A 16,943-nucleotide genomic window follows, 5' to 3' on the forward strand; every position below is an offset into this window, starting at 1 on the left:
TGCTTTCTTGATGATGGTGAAAAGACCTAAAGATAAAAAAAGAGAGAGAGATGTCCCTCAAACTGGTTGCCCTCCAATTTTGGGATACTACACCTTAAACCCCTTCTGTAAAGCAACATATGCGACCACCAACCACTCTGTATTTCCGTTTGTACCAACGGTGGGTAACTGTATTGCAGCACCTTTTTAATTTTATGAAGAATGGATTATGTGTTGAAGTTTCGGTGCTTCACGACTGTAATTTAACAGAGTTGAGGAATTACACAACTGTGATGGTCCATTCAGAAGGATATATTATAGTGACCCCTTGATCCACATAGTATTGTTCGTAAATTCAGTCCAGAACCTTGGGGTGGATATTCTAGGCACATCAAGGAAGCCTTAACCACTAGAAGTGTAGAGACTGGGTATTTAGAGTGGATTGGGTGGAACCAGGAGTTTGGAATCCGAGTAGGGACGGACGCATCTACCTCGGAGCGTGGACCCTGGTTGCTGAGGCTCTCAATCATGGCTGTTTAATTTCCCCAGTCAGGAATGGGCTGAGATGCAGTGTTTGCACCAGCTGAAGTATTCAGTTTTGGTTATTGCCATTATGATGTTTGACCAGTGGCTTTGATCATTTGATGTGTTTCAATTCAATTCAAGGTTTCTTTATTCGATGATTAAAAATCACCATAAAAGCACATACATATATACATGAGTAAAAAAATTCATTAAATCATTTTCAGGATCCCAATTATAATAATTTTTTTACACATTGCAAAAAGCAGGGAAAGGGGATTTTGACACTTTAAAAAAGATTAATAACAAATTTTAGGCATCATTCCTCTCCTCTGGTTACCCTTAAACGGACCGCCACTTTAATAAAGTTCATTATGCAGCACAATGTTAAAGGGTCGGATGCTTTCTGTAGGTAAGTTAGGGCCTCTTTAGCATGTTCCAGGTTGGCTTGTTTTAAAATTTTCGCTAGAAATCTACGCCTAGGCATGGAGTAAAAAGGGCACAGTAGTACAAAGTGAAGGGAATCCTGCGGAGACCTATTGTCGCAGCCGCAGGTTCCCTTCTGCTCAGTTGTAGTTAAAAACCCTGCTGGTGATGCCAATAAGTATGGTAGTAAGTTTAATCTAAAGCGACACATCAGAAATCTGTCCTGAGCATTATGCATGAGGTACAGATATGGCTCCATACCCTCGACGCTCTTGGCCAGGTTGTGAGCCCTCACTGTCTTTTTGAGCCCTTCAGCCTCAGCTCTCTGTTGTGCTTTTTGCTCTAAAAAAGCTTTTTTTACTAACACCTTGTGCTGGGATACAATTGCTACAGGGTTGGTGAAGAGGTTCCTGTAGCCAAGGGCCTCTAAGGTACTCTTTACATAATTGAGCCATGGTATTCTCATACATTTATCCCTTTCTAAGCAATCATTTAGGATTTCTCTGCTTAGAGACGCATCAGGGTTGACCCAAATTTTTAGCCAGGCCACTATTGGCCTAAGCTTTACCAGATCTTCTAGGTAAGGCCTCCCTAGTTCCCTGTGTGCTATGAAGCCAGCGGTGCTTGGGGGTACTCTCAAGATGGTTCTTAGGTATTTATTTTCTTCCCGCTGTATTTTTGCAGTATTAACAAAGCCCCATACCTCTGCCCCATAAATCACTTTGGAGCAGCATATGGAGCTATACAGGTTCATCACCTGTTCAGGGCTCCATCTGCCTACCCTCCTACCGTAACTTGCAATTGCGCCATTGGTAGCAATCATTTTACAACAGCGCTCCTCAACCAGGGAGTTAAATTGTAAAGCCCCGTCAAAAATTACACCTAGATAGGGAAATGTTTTAACCTCTTCTATTTTATGGTTTCCTATCGTGTACATAAATTTGGTGCAAGGTTTGTTACCAGCCAACAGCACATATGATTTGCCCAAATTGACAAACAGGTCTAGGGAGCCCATAAATTTAACAAATCCATCAATCAAAATCTGTAAGCTCCTAGGCGTACGTGCAAGCAAGACCGCGTCGTCTGCGTAGAGCAGAACGGGGATGTGACGCGTCCCCACCCTTGGGCAATCTGTCTTTAGATTTAACAAGAACTGCTCCAAATTGTTTATATAGAGGGAGAATAAAAATGGGGCAAGAATACAGCCTTGCCGTACCCCACTCTTGCAAGGAAATGAATCGGTCAGCCCCCCCTCCCTATTGAAACGGACTTTAGCAGAGGTATCACTGTGAAGTTCCCTTAAGATATTAATTAGGCCAACCTCTATCCCCATGAGAGACATCATGACCCAAAGTTTCTCCCTATTAACATGATCGAATGCCGCTGCCAGATCCATGAACCCCATATAGATGGCTTCATTACTGGCCATGGTGTATTTGGCAGTCAGCATATAGAGGTTCAGGCATTGATCACTGGTGGACCTCCCCGTCCTAAATCCATATTGAGTGTCCGAGAAGATGTTATTTTCTTCGGTCCACTCGGACAGTCTATTAAGGATCGCCCTTCCCAGAAGTTTGGCAGACACATCAATCAGGGAAATCGGGCGATAACACTTGGGGTCATCCCTATTGCCCTTCTTAAAGATAGGGACGATTATGGCCTTTGACCAGGACGGCGGCAGGCCACAAGTAATGGCGGTATTTATGACCCTAGTCATTATGGGAGCCCAGAGTTCTACACAGCTCAGAAACAAATCAGGGTGGATTCCGTCAGGGCCCGGGGCTTTATTTTTTGTCAGTCTATTCCAGCAGTGATAACCTTAATGGTGAACACTACTGTAGTGCCCTGATGTGAGGTCTCTGCATGCTCTTCAGTTGTTCCTGGCTCGTAGTTGTACAGCCCCTTATAATGGGAGACCCACTGTTCTGGTAGGATATTTGATCCTATCTCCGGGGTGTTATTTTCCTGGAAAGTTGGTTGGTTGATGATTCTCCAGAACCCGGACATGTCCCTTTTTTCCCCCGCTTCTCTTAGGTCTGCCCACGCTTCTCCCTGTAGAGCTAATTTCCTCCTCTTGGTCTCCCTCTTATAATTATTCCTACACACCGCAATTTGTAGGGTGTCCCTTGGTTTGTTTTTAAGGCTGCTTTTGAGCTCCCTCAAAGGCTTTGAGCAGTCTCTATCGAACCAACGTGGGTTACAGTGGTTCCTTGTGGGCGCACTAGTTTTTAGTAGACCGCCTATAAGGTCAGCAATCTGGCCGAATGCTTCGGCCAACCTCGGACCCTGAACATCCATATCTAAACAGTCATCCATGGCGGGTTTACCAGAGTCCATCAAGGATTTATAAAAGGTTTCCCCATCTATTTTGGACCACCTTAGTCTCCTTCCCTGGTCTGTTACCTTCTCAGTAATTGTGCCTTGGTGTCTACTTTTTGGGCCCGCCGGATACAACAACCCCAATACAAGGGGGTTGTGATCACTAAAACTACTCCATTCTATCCCTACGCTGGTGACTCTATTTGTTAAAAGTCTAGAAAGAAACTAAAATATAGTCAATAATAGAGGAACATCCTCTGCCCTTGAATGTAGGTGGGAGGCTGCCATCCCTCTGCACACCCATCATATTAATAGTGTGCACTAGATCGTGATTAAGCAGGAGTTTACTAAAAGCTAAACCATCCGGCGTATGGGAGAAATGCGGCCCTTTCTCTACAGGGCAATGAGACCATTCTGCATCTATTGGGACCAGTGCCGAGCATAGGTGACAGTTAAAGTCTCCCATGACCAGCAGAGCAGGTACCTGTCCCATTTTCCGAGCTATAATTTCCTGACCCAATCTGTCATCCAATTCTCCTACAAATGAGGTATGGTCTCCCCCTGCCCCATTGTTGTTAATGTTGAAAACAGTAAGTCTTAGCCCCTTCCCATTAAACCGTACTGCTTGTATGGCATGGAATTTCCAGTCCGTAATGGACCAGCTGCCCGGAAGGTTTAGATCTACATATAAGGATAGTCCTCCCATGGCTCTCCCCGATCTCGTTTTTTGCGCCGGAACAAAAAAACATTTATACCCCTGCATGTGGAAGTTACTATTATCAAGGGCCCATGTCTCCTGGAGGCTAATTACATGGAAGTTACTAATATAATTGTGCCACTCTTTATTATTAAATTTAGCTGCCAAGCCTGCTATGTTCCAGGAAATGATTCTCAGTGCGTCATAGACCTGCTCTATTCCCCCATTAAGCCCAGTTTGTTCCACAGTCTCCACCCGACCCAGTTCCAACCCATTTCCTCCCACTGTGGGTTCGATAGTTGTAACCATAGGCACGTCCGCCTCAATCCCCCTAACTCTACCAGGTGAAGTTTGTTGTGCCGGCGGGTTTTGCTGCTCAGGTTCCAGTATTGAGTCCCCTATATTTACAACTCATGTAGATACATTTCCCATTGTATTGGTATATCTGCCCATGTGTCAATCGACCCCCTCAAGTCCGTTCAGGCAACTAAATCGATTAAAGCTGTGGAAGGGTAACACCGGGCGATGAAAAACTGGCCGAGCATTAAAATTGTGGTGTCTACCCCTCCGGGCGACCCTCGTCCAGTTATCGTGGGCTTGATTGGAATACATAGGGGTAGGGGGGAAGAAAAACGACACATGTAGGGTCTGAATTGTTGATTCGAGTGATCTATTCTTCCCTAGACATATATGAGTAACAGTCCCAGCGTCTCGAAAACTCACCAGGATACAATCCCCTATTATGGATTTGTTTGTTTTACCCACCCAAGGTACCCTTCTCACCATAATGATTTTCATTTGATGTGTTTTCTTTGTGATGTGTGAGTGAGTCAAGGTGCCCCTCCAAAGTAATCATTTGATGTATACATATATCTTTCTGATCTCTTGCAGGACGTCCCAGTATATTTGCTAGAGTCGTATTTCATATTATTTGCTGCTTGTTTATTCATCAGTATTATTCATGCATTATATTTTCCAAGTGTGTTATTATTGCTTGCATATAAACATATACATCTCTTAGTGTTGGATTTGGCCCTTTTTAGCAGGTTCACCCCTGAACTTTTTGCCTTAAGTTCTGACATGGTATTGGTGGTTTTAGGCCTACTGGCACTTTAGCACTGTGGTCCAGTGTAAAGTGCGTGCACTCTCTGTGCAGATTTGGTGAAGTTGGCTTACCCTCCCATTGGAATGCATTGGGGATAAGTGTGTCCATGATAATACCTGGTATGAGAGGAGCGCAGGGTAGTATGTATGAACTCGTGAGGATAAATGCTGCGCAATGGTGTGCACGGATTTATGATAACTGGTGGAGAAATGCCACTTTTAGAAGTTGGCAGTTCTGGGTGCTATGTGTCTGCCTGCCTGATGTGAATTGAATGTCTGGCTTGTGAGTGAGAGGAGCTGAGAGGTGTGGGTGGCTCCACGAGGGGCAGGGTGAGTCAGCGCTAGGCTGAATGGGGCACCTGGGCTAAGAGTAGTGGGAGGGGTAATCCCCTGACCCTGAATAGGATGGTGCCTGCCCTAGTGAATGCTGGCTCCACCCCCTGTGGTGTGTCTGATGACGAGCCCCCACCTGACAAAGGGGCAGAGGAGCTTGCAAAACAAAGCGCTCCAAATCCCCCCTGAACCAGTTGCATCTGGTTCCCCCATGCCCTGCACTCAGACAAAGGAATCAGTAGTAAAAGAGGGGCTGTGACCCCCTGAAGTTTGTTCAGTTCTGGTGTGCTTATCCTGCTGGGGCGTGCTGCTGCTGGGGCCAGGGGGGGCTGCCATGAAGGCGTGCCTCCCTAGGACCTGCATTGCCCCTTGTTCTTTAGAAGAACTTGTTGCTTGGATTTTTGACTGGCTTCTAGCACCTCGTGAGTGCTGTGTATTGAATTGCCAGCCCCCTTTACCTCTAAAAGGACTTTGGGACTTTAAGCGTCATGAGAGCGCTCTGCTGGCGTTCTGCTGAAAGAGCGTGGCCGTAGCAGCGCAGAGCTGCCACCGGTGTGAAGGGAATTCCGACGTGGGGATTCCCCAGCATTCCTGCCCAGCGAAGCGGCAGCCAACCCGCTGTTTTCCATATTTTGGAAAGCGGGTGCCCACCCCGTATTGCCACAGTGTTGGCGAGTGCCCACCCCACGTATGGTGTAACGAGCGGGTGCCCACACCGCAATCGCTTCTATCTAAAAGCAGGTGCCCACCCCGCACTTTACCGAGCTAAGGAATTCACCTCCGCTGCCCGATCGTACAAAGAGGAACTCAGACACATCTACCTGGCCTGGGGAGGGGCCTATAGCCGGAAGAGTGGGGCTCTCTCAATCTTTGAAGGGGGCACGTGAATTGTGAGAGTCCTGATGCAGGAGACTCGTGGGGCACTGAACTGCCAAGGCTACAAGTCTTCTTGGGGACAATTGATGCATAGGAGCCCCGGAGTTGGGCCCCAAAGGCACCACAGGTGCCAGTGCCGATCAGGGTTTACTCGGGCCTAGTTGGTGCCCGCTTCGGGCACATTGTCAGTTCCCCACCTGAGAGAGGGCCACTCCAACGTGCAGCATGTTCTGTTTTCAGAGACTGGGTGGCTCCAACTAGGGGCACAGTAGTTGTAGGGCCCCAGAGGGGGGTCCCGAGGGCCAGTGATGCCCGTTCTTAATAGAGATGTGGGGCTTTTTTACAGCTTCCCCGCCTGAGAGTGGGCAGCTGCAACGCGGGGGCACAGAGGAGCCAGTGATGTTCACTGCTGCCCAGCAAGTAGTGGGCAGCTGCCACGTTTAGGCCAGCATTCCTTTGGGGGCATTGTTGAATGAGGTAGGAATGAGCGACAATCCTCTGCCCCAGCGCAATTGCGCGCATTTGGTTCCTACTGCATTGGCAGCCCTGACATTCTGGACGTAGGGCATTTGAGCCCCATTGAGTAGGCCAGTTGGCCTGGGATCATTTCAGTGTCTAGGCTCCTGAGGATTAGTAAATATGATGTATGCAACCTGGTTTATGCCTCTAATGATGGTTATGTTCATGAGGTTCTTACATAATTAGTTTATGCTGGTGAGGCCTAATGCGTAATGTGTCTATGCTAATGAGGTTTGGGCCTAATGTGATTCATGCCTAATGTGAGTTATGATTAGGAGGTTAGGGTCTAAAGTGTTAGACTGATGAGGTTGGCGTATAATGTATTTTGCGCCTAATGTGAGACTGGGCGTAATATGGTTTATTTCACAGGATGATTCTGAGTACAGTAATGATCAGTGAGTACTGGTTGTGTTCTACGTAGTATATGTTATACATTTGCTGTGTTCTAAGTGATGGTGCGGACAGTGGTCCAAGGGGCCCTGCCAGGTGTAAATAATCCCTTGTAGATATTACCTGGTGCCAGTGGGCACAATGTATATTATGTGATTACTATTCTAATGTGTTATGATAATACAAAGGTTATTTCTTATATAATCTTGTGAGGAGTTTCTTTTGTGGTGTGCCTAGTGGGTTGCTGCTGTATATGTGTGTTGCGCAAACGCTTTACGCATTGCCTCTGAGATAAGCCTGACTGCTCGTGCCAAGCTACCAAGGGGGTGAGCAGGGGTTATCAACAGTGTGCATCCCCCTTTCCCTGACTAGATGCAAGGGTCCCTATTTGTCAAAGGTACCTACCTCTGCCAACTAGAGACCCCCAAATCTAACACTTTGTGTATTTGAATCTTGTGCATTTGGCATTTGGGAAAGCCTTTCTGCTAAGAGAGCATTGTGTAGAATAAAACCCCAAGCCTTATTCTAAAAAGAGAGAGTCCTTGCATTTTGTAAAATAAAACCCTTTTCTAAAGGTGCTTGTTAAAGTCTTTTGCTTCGCCGGGTGTTGAGCCATCGTGTGGGAGCTGCATTATCTGACAGGCGCAAGCAAGACAGTTTATGTTTATAAACTTTTAAATGCATGAACTTTTAAAGAAAATTATTAACGCAGTATATATTTTTTTCAAACTTCCATGGTATTTGGTTGTGTTGTATTTAATACATTGTTTTGATGATGAGTGAGTGATGGTTCTTATTAAGTTTCGTTTTTACTTTAGGGAACGTTTTTGGTTTTGGGTGAAAGTCCTAGCCAGGGTTTTCCCTACTCTAGAAAATACTCTTCATCACTTTGGGATGTAGTTGCCATTTATTCTCCACAGTTGCCATCCGTTGAGCTCATCTGCTCTGGCATTCAAGGACCCTGCCAGATTGTTCATGATTAGGAATACACAATTGGTCAACATCTGAGGCGCAGAACCTCCTGGCACAGGGCCCGGGACCCCAATATGCCCTGTTTGTTGCAATAAAATATGACTTGGTGTGGTCCATGAACACCTGCACCAGAATCCCTTTGAGGTATGATAGGGCGGCCCATATACAATCCGAGCGAATGGCTTGTGTGATTCAAGCAAGTTGGTACGGAGTCTGACTTCCCTCAAGAACCAGAGTCCACTAATTTCCACCTCCCCTAAATGACCTCCCCTACCTGCGGTGATGCATCTGTCACTGCTGTCAGCTCTGGGTGTAAAAGGGGGAGAGGACCATGGTGCATTGAATTGCAGCCGAGTAGCCACCAATGCAGATTGTGTGCAGTCTCCTTCAACATTTGAATGGTATCCAATAGGTTTCCATGATGCTGGGCCCAAAGGAACTTCAGATTCCATTGCATGGGCATACCCATGATGAATGATTTGAAGGAACTATCTGTCAGATACGTGAAGGATCACTATCTCACGAGAAAGTGATGGATCCTGTTTCCCAGAAGGTGGATGTGCACCACTCCAGGCAAGCTAAGGCTGCCTGGGGGCTCTGGCAGCTGGGGTAGGGGACTGGGAGGACTGGTGCCTTTGCTGGCCTGCATGTTATCACCCAGATCCATGTTCCCCACCTCGAAAGGACTGGGGGATTGCAGAAGTGGTCTGTCCAGACTAGCTATTGGCTGGGAAGACTGAAGAAGCTTCCTAGAGTAGCTTCGGAATTTCCTAAACTGATGAGTAAATTATTTGGCAGGAGTCAAAAGGCAAAGTGAGCTTGCAGGGGCCTTACTTTCTTTGCAATGTACCAAGGCAGAATTCATTTTCTCAACAATAGGTGTGAATCATTGAAAAGCATATCAATGAGAGAGGCCTGTATGTTTCCAGATAATCCTGCGGAACTCATCCATGCATGGTGGCCGAGCACCACACCAGTTCCAACCGCCCACCACAGCTTATTATACTATCAAGGACAGCATGAATCTCATATTGGGCTGCATCATGACTCCCGGCATTGTTTGAGCCAGTGAGACCCAAAGGTCTTCTGCAACCGCCAGCAAGATCTTATTGGCTTTATCACAGTAGGGCATGCATATCTTGGTCTAATACGGTCACTGTGCTGACTCATCTCAGTGCCAGGCCAGTCAAGGGGAACATTTATGTGTGGCGCAGCAGCCAGGGCGACTGACACCGTCGCTGGGGCTCACTGTTCGATCCCCGGCTCTGGCGGCAGGGGTCTGCCCAGCACCATGTGACTCTGGGCAATAGCTTGCTTAATCTTCCCCATGGCCCCCAGCGCCAGGATTCCTCCCGGGTAGCTGTGCACTTTACAAGTACTGGATTTACATTTACATTTTCAAAATGCCTCACCCTTAGTCTCCCTATCTGGAGTAGTAGTCGGTAATTAATAGGGTTGAGCTCTGAACAATCAGATTGTCTGGAGTAGGATATTTAGTGAAATAGTCAGGATTGTCTGGTGCTGGTCTATGTCGGACCACCTGCCTATTCACCAGTTTGCAAGAACAGGGCTTTGTCCAGGTTCCCATTAGAGTATCAGTGACGGCCTCATTGCAAGGGAGCAAGGGTTCAGATATGGCTGGCCCAGGCTGAAATATTTACGTAAGGACATTAGTCTTAGTCCCAATAGAAGGCTGTTGTAGGTACAAGACTTCAGCTGATCGTTGGACTATTACTGCAAATTATTCACTGTCTACCTTTGAGGTGGTCCATGCACATGGCAAATTCACCCTGTGTCAGGGAAGGTATCAAGCACACTGGCTTCTTGTAAGTTCATGTAAAAACTGTCATCATCATAGTGATGGAGCAGGTCATCCCCATCCCCTCCTCCGTGATCTCTAGGTGGTGGTAAGCTTTGGTCAGAATCAGCCAAAAAGGGAGTGGAGCCTCTGATCACAAATTCACCCAGGTAAGAGGGTCAAAGTCAGGCTGTATAGTGACTGGTTGTGCTTCAATATGTTCCTAGCGCAACATCATTTGGGATCAGGCTGAAGTCGATTTGGGGTCAGACATCTGAATCAGCACTGTATCCTCTTCCGGCACCGGTGGAGATGGTGCCGGCATAGACAATTGAGGGAGGTGTGTGGGTAGTGGAGCCTAGGGGGTTAGTTTGTACAGGAGTCAGTAGTGGGTTCATAACTGGTCCCTGGGTGTCAGAAGGCGCCGAGGATGGGTCCACAGGCAGTAACATGACTAGATGCAGTCATGGATCCTTGGGGAAGAAGGCATGCCTGAGGGAGCCAGAAGGCTGCCAAATATCAGTAGCAGGATGGCCTCCTTAAAGGTGTCAATTTCTTCCAGACACACCTCTAGCCCGGGAAATTAGGGGCACACAGGGATGAATTGGGGAATAGGCTCTGCACCCAGAGGTGCATGTAGACTTTGACATTGACTTACTGGAGGACTTCAAATGCAAAGCGGATCTCTTGTAGAATCAGTCTCAGGAGGGGAAGCTAGCCTGCGCCCTCGATTTGGAGCAGGAGCCGGACCAATACCAGGCTCACGACTTCTTGTGTTCGGCAAAGTTCAGATTTGCAAGTCTCAGACCTCTTTTGGGTGCATGAAGACACACTTCTTGCATGATATCAAGTTGTGTCCTGAACCTAAGCATGAGAGACATAACTCATGTGGGTCTGTGACCGACATCTGTTTTCTACAGTCACAGCATGGTCTGAATCCTATAGTCTTAGGAGTGGGCATCTTTCCCTAACAGACTTGATTTTATTTGATTTTCAGGGCTCATCAGAAGGCAGACTAAATTAGGAGTGCAGCAATGTATTCATGTCGTGTTACAAGTGCAGAGGTGGTGCTTATATTCAGCTCCGCTACGTCACTTCCGGGGTGGTATGGAGTCAACGCAGAGCCATATGGCACCACATAGCAGCATACAAGAGCCTTGCTAGAGGAAAGGTTTACAGGTCCAGTCTGATGCCTGGGAGTATGCTAAGACTAGGATTCTGCAGTTAGAAGTAAGCACCAGAATCATGAATTTATATTAATGGCAAAGGGATAAACAGGAAGTGCAAGGCCATGATTGCAACAGTTCTGCTTACTCATCAGCAGAGTGTTCATAAATGTTGTATAGGTCTGGAAGGGGAGATGTGGATAGATCTTTCTGATATCAAACAAATGAAACATGCCACCAGAGGAAGGGAAGAAGATGAAGAATTGAAGACTTGTGGTAGACTTGAGCCACTCGTGAAGGTTCCCGGGTTTAAGGAAGTGCTTGGGAACATAGAATGTGGAAAGCAAGATTGTGGCGTTAGAGGAGGTGGGAAACAAGATGAACTCCTTTTTGGATCCACTGAAAGGAATTGAGGGGCATATTATCAAGCGGGCGTTAGGCAATTTTTGCCGCTTTAGCGGCCGTATTTGGACGCTAAGCGGCGATAATACTATCGCCATAATAGCAAGCTGTCGCTAACAGCAGTTAGTGACAGCTTGTAGGCGATAGCGAGTGGTTTGGGGTACGCTTTGCATGTCAGCGATATTTATCGCTAATGACATGCAAAGTGGGCGTACCCAACCAGTTATCGACTGAAAGCAGTCGCTAACGTCGCTATCACCTATTAGCAACACAGGCGTAGCGATGGAAATATTCGCACTAAGCGTGAATATCTCTAAAAACTCAAATTATCAACAGGAGAGTAAGGGTATAACTATTCACTCTCTTACCCCATCTAGATTATTTTTAAACAACAGAAGAGTGAAAAGCCAACAAACAACCTCAAACAAATATATATGTGTGAGGGTTAAGTGCAAGGGAAAGAAAGAATAAGAAAACTCAACACATATAGGAAGTTATTAAAGAACCCTCACTCACCAACCTGGGCAGGAGAGAATTGGTGAGTGAGTAACCATATAACTATGAGTCTATTACCATGTTGTGTCAGGTTTAATAGGAACACTCTTGGTTCTCTCCTGGCTTGAGACAGTGTTTTGTGCTAGACATACATGTTTATCAACACAGCACTGTGTCTTTAATAATTTTTTCTTTGTTTCTCCCTTGCTGTGTGCCTCTTGTTCAACCTGTCCTGGCATGTCACATCAAAGCCAGGAGAAGGATAGAATCACTGGATTCCAGGTGATATCTGTTTTCTTTCTTTTGATACACATTGTTATATGTTTAAAGCAGTAGCATTCTTGGTCCTGAAGAAGCAGCTGGATACATTTTTAGGTCTCGCCTGTCGATGTGCATGCGCATCGAGCAAGCGAGACTATGGGGGCTCACCGACTCTTTATCCAACTTGCAAGGAATCGTGGCGATTCCTTGCAGTGCCCGTGACTTTTAAGCTCAATGCGCATGCGCATTGAGCTTAAAAGCGCGTGCACATGGCCCCAGCCGCCTGCCTTGCCTACTCTCCAGCCCCCTCACTTCTTGATTGCACGGCCGCTAGGCCATGCCTCCCCTACTCCTCCTCCTACTCTCCTCCCCTCCCGTCTGTTCCCGCACTCCTCCCACACCCCGCTCCGCCCCCTCACTCTCTCTGCCCGCCCGCTCTCCACTCTATCAGGCAGCCAGCCGCACTCCTCCCACACCCCCGCTCCGCCCCCTCACTCTCTCTGCCCGCCCGCTCGCCCCTACTGTGAAACCTAACCAATCGCTAGTTGTATGGAAATAAAGAGGTGGGCTCTTTAAATAGGACTTGAAACCACTCCGTAATTTTACTTATAATTGTTTAGAATTATTTCCGTGAAAAGATAGCCTGAATGGGTGTAGGCAGTTAATGCGTTTTGAATTCTGCTATAACCATTCTCGGTCTGTAGTGCGTAATGTTTGGTTGCAAAATCAATGTTAGTCCTGCTTTTATTTTTATCATGAGACCAGTGTTGGTCCTACATTTGTGTCTGCTCGGGATGAGCTAACGCGAGAGCGCCTAAATAAAGTTAGGACTGCTGGGCGAGTTGCGAGTCCTGTGAAAGGAAGGGGAAATCCTCTGTCGTCCGCACTACGAATTGGGTAAGCACCGGTTTGGTCTCCCGCTGTCTCGCTGTTTATCATATGGCGAGCAACAGAATCGGGAACGCGTAAATTTAGACAGTGTCCCGGGATACTAGGTCTAAGTCGGCATTATCAGCCGTATAAAGGGAACGTGTATGTGTCAACGCGTCCCTGAGTTTCACTCTCGAGCTACTAATCTCTTCTAATCTGCACTGCAAGTTGTACACATGGGGACGCATAACTAATACCACGTATAGTGGCCTTATGGACATATAATGAACACCATGTCCCGAGGTTTCTTCTTTTCTTTCTCTTTTTATTTATTGGCAATGTGAGTAGAGCACTTGGGGACTTTACATTCAATACCGCGTTCTCTTTGTAGATACGTGGTAGCTGTCTGAAATGGCTTGAGTCTCCCGAAATAACACGGTTGACATTTATTTAGGTAATTGATGAGTCTTTTTCTTTGAAGTTTATATGCTTCACGTTCCGTGCCCGCCCGCTCTCCACTCCATCAGGCAGCCAGCTTCAGGAGAGCAATCTGCGGGGTGCCGCCATTTTAGCAGCACGGGCTTTCCCGATCACGACTGCCACATGAGCGCCAGCTTATTTGAAAAGGGTTTGAATGCACAGGCCCGGGCCCTGCAGTCCCAGTGCTGCACATGTTCGAAATGTTGAGCTGCCACTATGTGTTGGCTCACAATAGGAACACGAACGCGCTGCTTCTGTCTCCCTACTTACCAGTCCATTTGAAACCAAAGAAACTGAGGCACATGGATGTTTCACGTTCTATTTCATTCTGCATTTCTTAAGGGGATTTGCTTTTTTGAGATGATGTGACTATGCAGTCACCCCCTAACCCTCACCCCCTCACTCGCACCCCACACCCTCACCCCCTCACCCTCACCCCTCACCCCCTCACCCCCTCACCCTCCACCCTCACTCACCCTCAACCCCTCACCCTCACACCCTCAACCCTTCACCCTCAACCTCTCACTCACCCTCACTCACCCTCAACACCTCACCCTCACCCTCACTCACCCTCACCCTCACTCACCCTCAACTCCTCACCCTCACTCACCCTCACTCACCCTCACTCACGCTCACCCACACTCACCCTCCCTCAACCCCTCACCCTCACTCACCCTCACCCTCACTCACCCTCACTCTCACCCTCACTCACCCTCACTCACCCTCACTCTCACTCACCCTCAACCCCTCACCCTCACTCACCCTCAACCCCTCACTCACCCTCACTCACCCTCACCCACCCTCACCCTCACTCACCCTCACTCACCCTCAACCCCTCACACAGTGCAATAGGTCTCGGAGCATTTGAGTTAGAGCTTTTAGAAATGTTTATGGCTTTTTTTTTTAATTCTTTAGCATTGGCTACAGGAAACAAAAATGCTAAAGATTTACAAAAAAACCCATAAACAATTCTAAAAGCACTAACTCTAATGCTGCGAGACCTATTGCGTTTCCAATGCTTGTTGGTCTTGTGAGTCTGCAGAAACATGTCGACCTCTTGCCATCAGTGGTTATTTGTTTAAACCACTAACGCACTCATGGTTTTATTTTAGGAGTGAGGTGATTCTTAAATAAATAAATCTTTTTCACTTCCCTACCTAATTTTATATTTCACACTTCACTTTTTGCACACTGCACTTTCACTAGTTCTAGCACTGCTTTCAGTCACCTACAACTCTTCTCAAGTTTTTTTCCCCTCATCATAGTACTATGCAGGTGAGATTAGGTCATTAACAACCTGACCGGTCCACTGCAAGTACCTCTTGTTTCTGAGGGTGACAGTTCCCAGATGATGAAGGGCGGAACCGGATGGTGACTGATGGGAATTTTTCTCCTGAAGAATTGAGTGGTCCCATTGTCGTTTTTTCACACTTCAGCAATTTGTGTTGGTTGTTCTTTTGAGGCATACATTAGGTTGTTACTTAGTTCACTTTGACTCCCTGCTACTCTTTTGTTGGTACTGTTCTTAGGGACTGTAGCACACTGGGGTCAATAAACTGTCCCTTTAGACCCTCCCCCCGTGTTTTTCTTACTACTTTATCGTTGGTACATCATTGGTAGGAGAAATCAACAGAGGCCATGAAGCGGTGTAGAGAAATAAAAGGAAGGAGCCTAGAACAGACCCTTGAGGAACGCCAGCCAGTGGGGAGATGGATGGATGTAGAGAACGGCTCAAGGTGACAGTGGATGACTGGAGCGATAACACAAATTGGATTTTGGAAAGACATCGGAGACGATGAGTATAGTAGTGATCTGATTGCGGGAGGCAGAAGTGAGGAAGAGGGGGTGCATGTGGAAATGATGTTTCTGTACTGGGAGTAGATGTTAGATGCCTCTGACTCATGGAGATCCTGCCTGGACCCCCTGCGGGACACTGAGGAGAGGGGTGCAGATTTCACTTTAAGACTTTCTCTTCCATATCCTCCTAACGGATCTGTCTGGGCACAGTTTACTTTTAGTTTATTTAAATAATTGCTAAGTTACTTAAAACCATTGCAGAAAAAATTAAACATATAATACATAAATATACGATGTGCATAAAATTAGTAATTCTAAAATTAAAACAGCTGGCTCTCCCACCTGGCCTAGTGGGGGGTTCAGTTTGGAGTCCGAACATTATAAGTGAAGTAATCAATATTCTCTCCGCGGAACTGGTGGCAGAGGTGCGGGTACGACGGGGCGCGAGGAAGGTCAGGCGGAAGTGGCAGCAGGTGGTCTAGATGGGTCTGGCAGCGCGGATTGGGCTGGCAGTTGAGTGCGCAGGTCAACAGGTAGAAAGCAGTGAAGATAAGACCGGCCGCGGCCACGGGGGCTGCAATCATGCAGCGCCGGTGGGACTAGCAGCAGACTGAAGCGGGCAGTGCAGGGTGGACCGGCAGAAGAAGGCGCCTGTGGGGAAGGCGGCGCAGTGCCCACTGCCCACGCAGGTGGGACTGGTATTAGAGTGCGCAGGTGAGACTTGTAGTAGCGCAGCGCGCAGGAGGGAAGCGACGCAGCATCAGATAGCGCAGAGGGACTGGTGGCAGTGTGCGCCGGTGGACCTGAGGGGGGGGGGGGCAGTGGGTGTTGCACTGGCAGGGAGTGGGCAGTGTGTGTTGAACTGGCAGTGGGCAGCGCAGGGTGGACTGGCGGTGGGCAGCGCAGGGTGGACTGGCAGTGGGTAGTGTGTGTTGAACTGGCAGTGGGCAGCGCAGGGTGGACTGGCAGAGAGCAGTGTGTGTTGAACTGGCCCTGCGCAGCGCAGCGCGGGCTGGCAGCAGAGTGGGCGGCTGCGGCCGCAGCAGGGGGCAGTTTCCACCTACCTGCTCCATCGTCTTGCTTTCAGAGGCGGGAGGAGTTTCCAGCCCCCCATGCGGAGACCGTCTGAGCCTGGAGCTGGGGGCGGCGGGGGGAGGTGGTGAACCCCCAGTGCGGCGGAGTGGCTTCAGGACACCAGGCAGGGGGCAATAGGTGAGAGGTCGGTGGAAGGGCGTTTATGAAGGGAGGGCAGAGGGAGAGAGGGGCAGTGGATGGGAAGATGTTGGTGGGCGAGGGAAGAATTGGTGGAGGACAGAGGTGACGAGAAAAGAAGGCTGGAGAAGAGAGGCGACAGGGTGCAGAGGGGTGGTGAACCGGTGGTGGGATTGAAGAGGTGTGTGAGTGAGGACGGTCAGGAGAGGAGGGGGGTGCTGTACTCCTGTACAGTGAGTAAGAAGAGCGGAGGGAGGAAAAGAGCCGGCGGTGTGCTCTGCGCCTACACCAGGAGGAGGGAGGGCGCCCCCTTACCTACTGATGG

The 16,943-nt window shown here is 48.0% G+C and overlaps 1 protein-coding gene across 1 annotated transcript in view; it reads right to left on the reverse strand.

The window, feature by feature from the left end:
* Positions 1 to 16,728, reverse strand: part of LOC147692040 (solute carrier family 35 member F3-like) — a 155,866-nt gene extending 139,138 nt beyond the window's left edge. The window contains exon 1 of the mRNA XM_086936723.1: positions 16,471 to 16,728. Coding sequence (XP_086792849.1) covers positions 16,471 to 16,520 — 50 coding nt within the window. The 5' untranslated portion in view covers positions 16,521 to 16,728. The remainder of the gene's footprint in view (positions 1 to 16,470) is intronic.
* Between the last annotated feature and the right edge of the window lie 215 nt (positions 16,729 to 16,943).

This window comes from Lissotriton vulgaris, chromosome 9 (genome assembly GCF_964263255.1).
Source record: "Lissotriton vulgaris chromosome 9, aLisVul1.2, whole genome shotgun sequence".
Lineage (NCBI taxonomy): Eukaryota > Metazoa > Chordata > Amphibia > Caudata > Salamandridae > Lissotriton > Lissotriton vulgaris.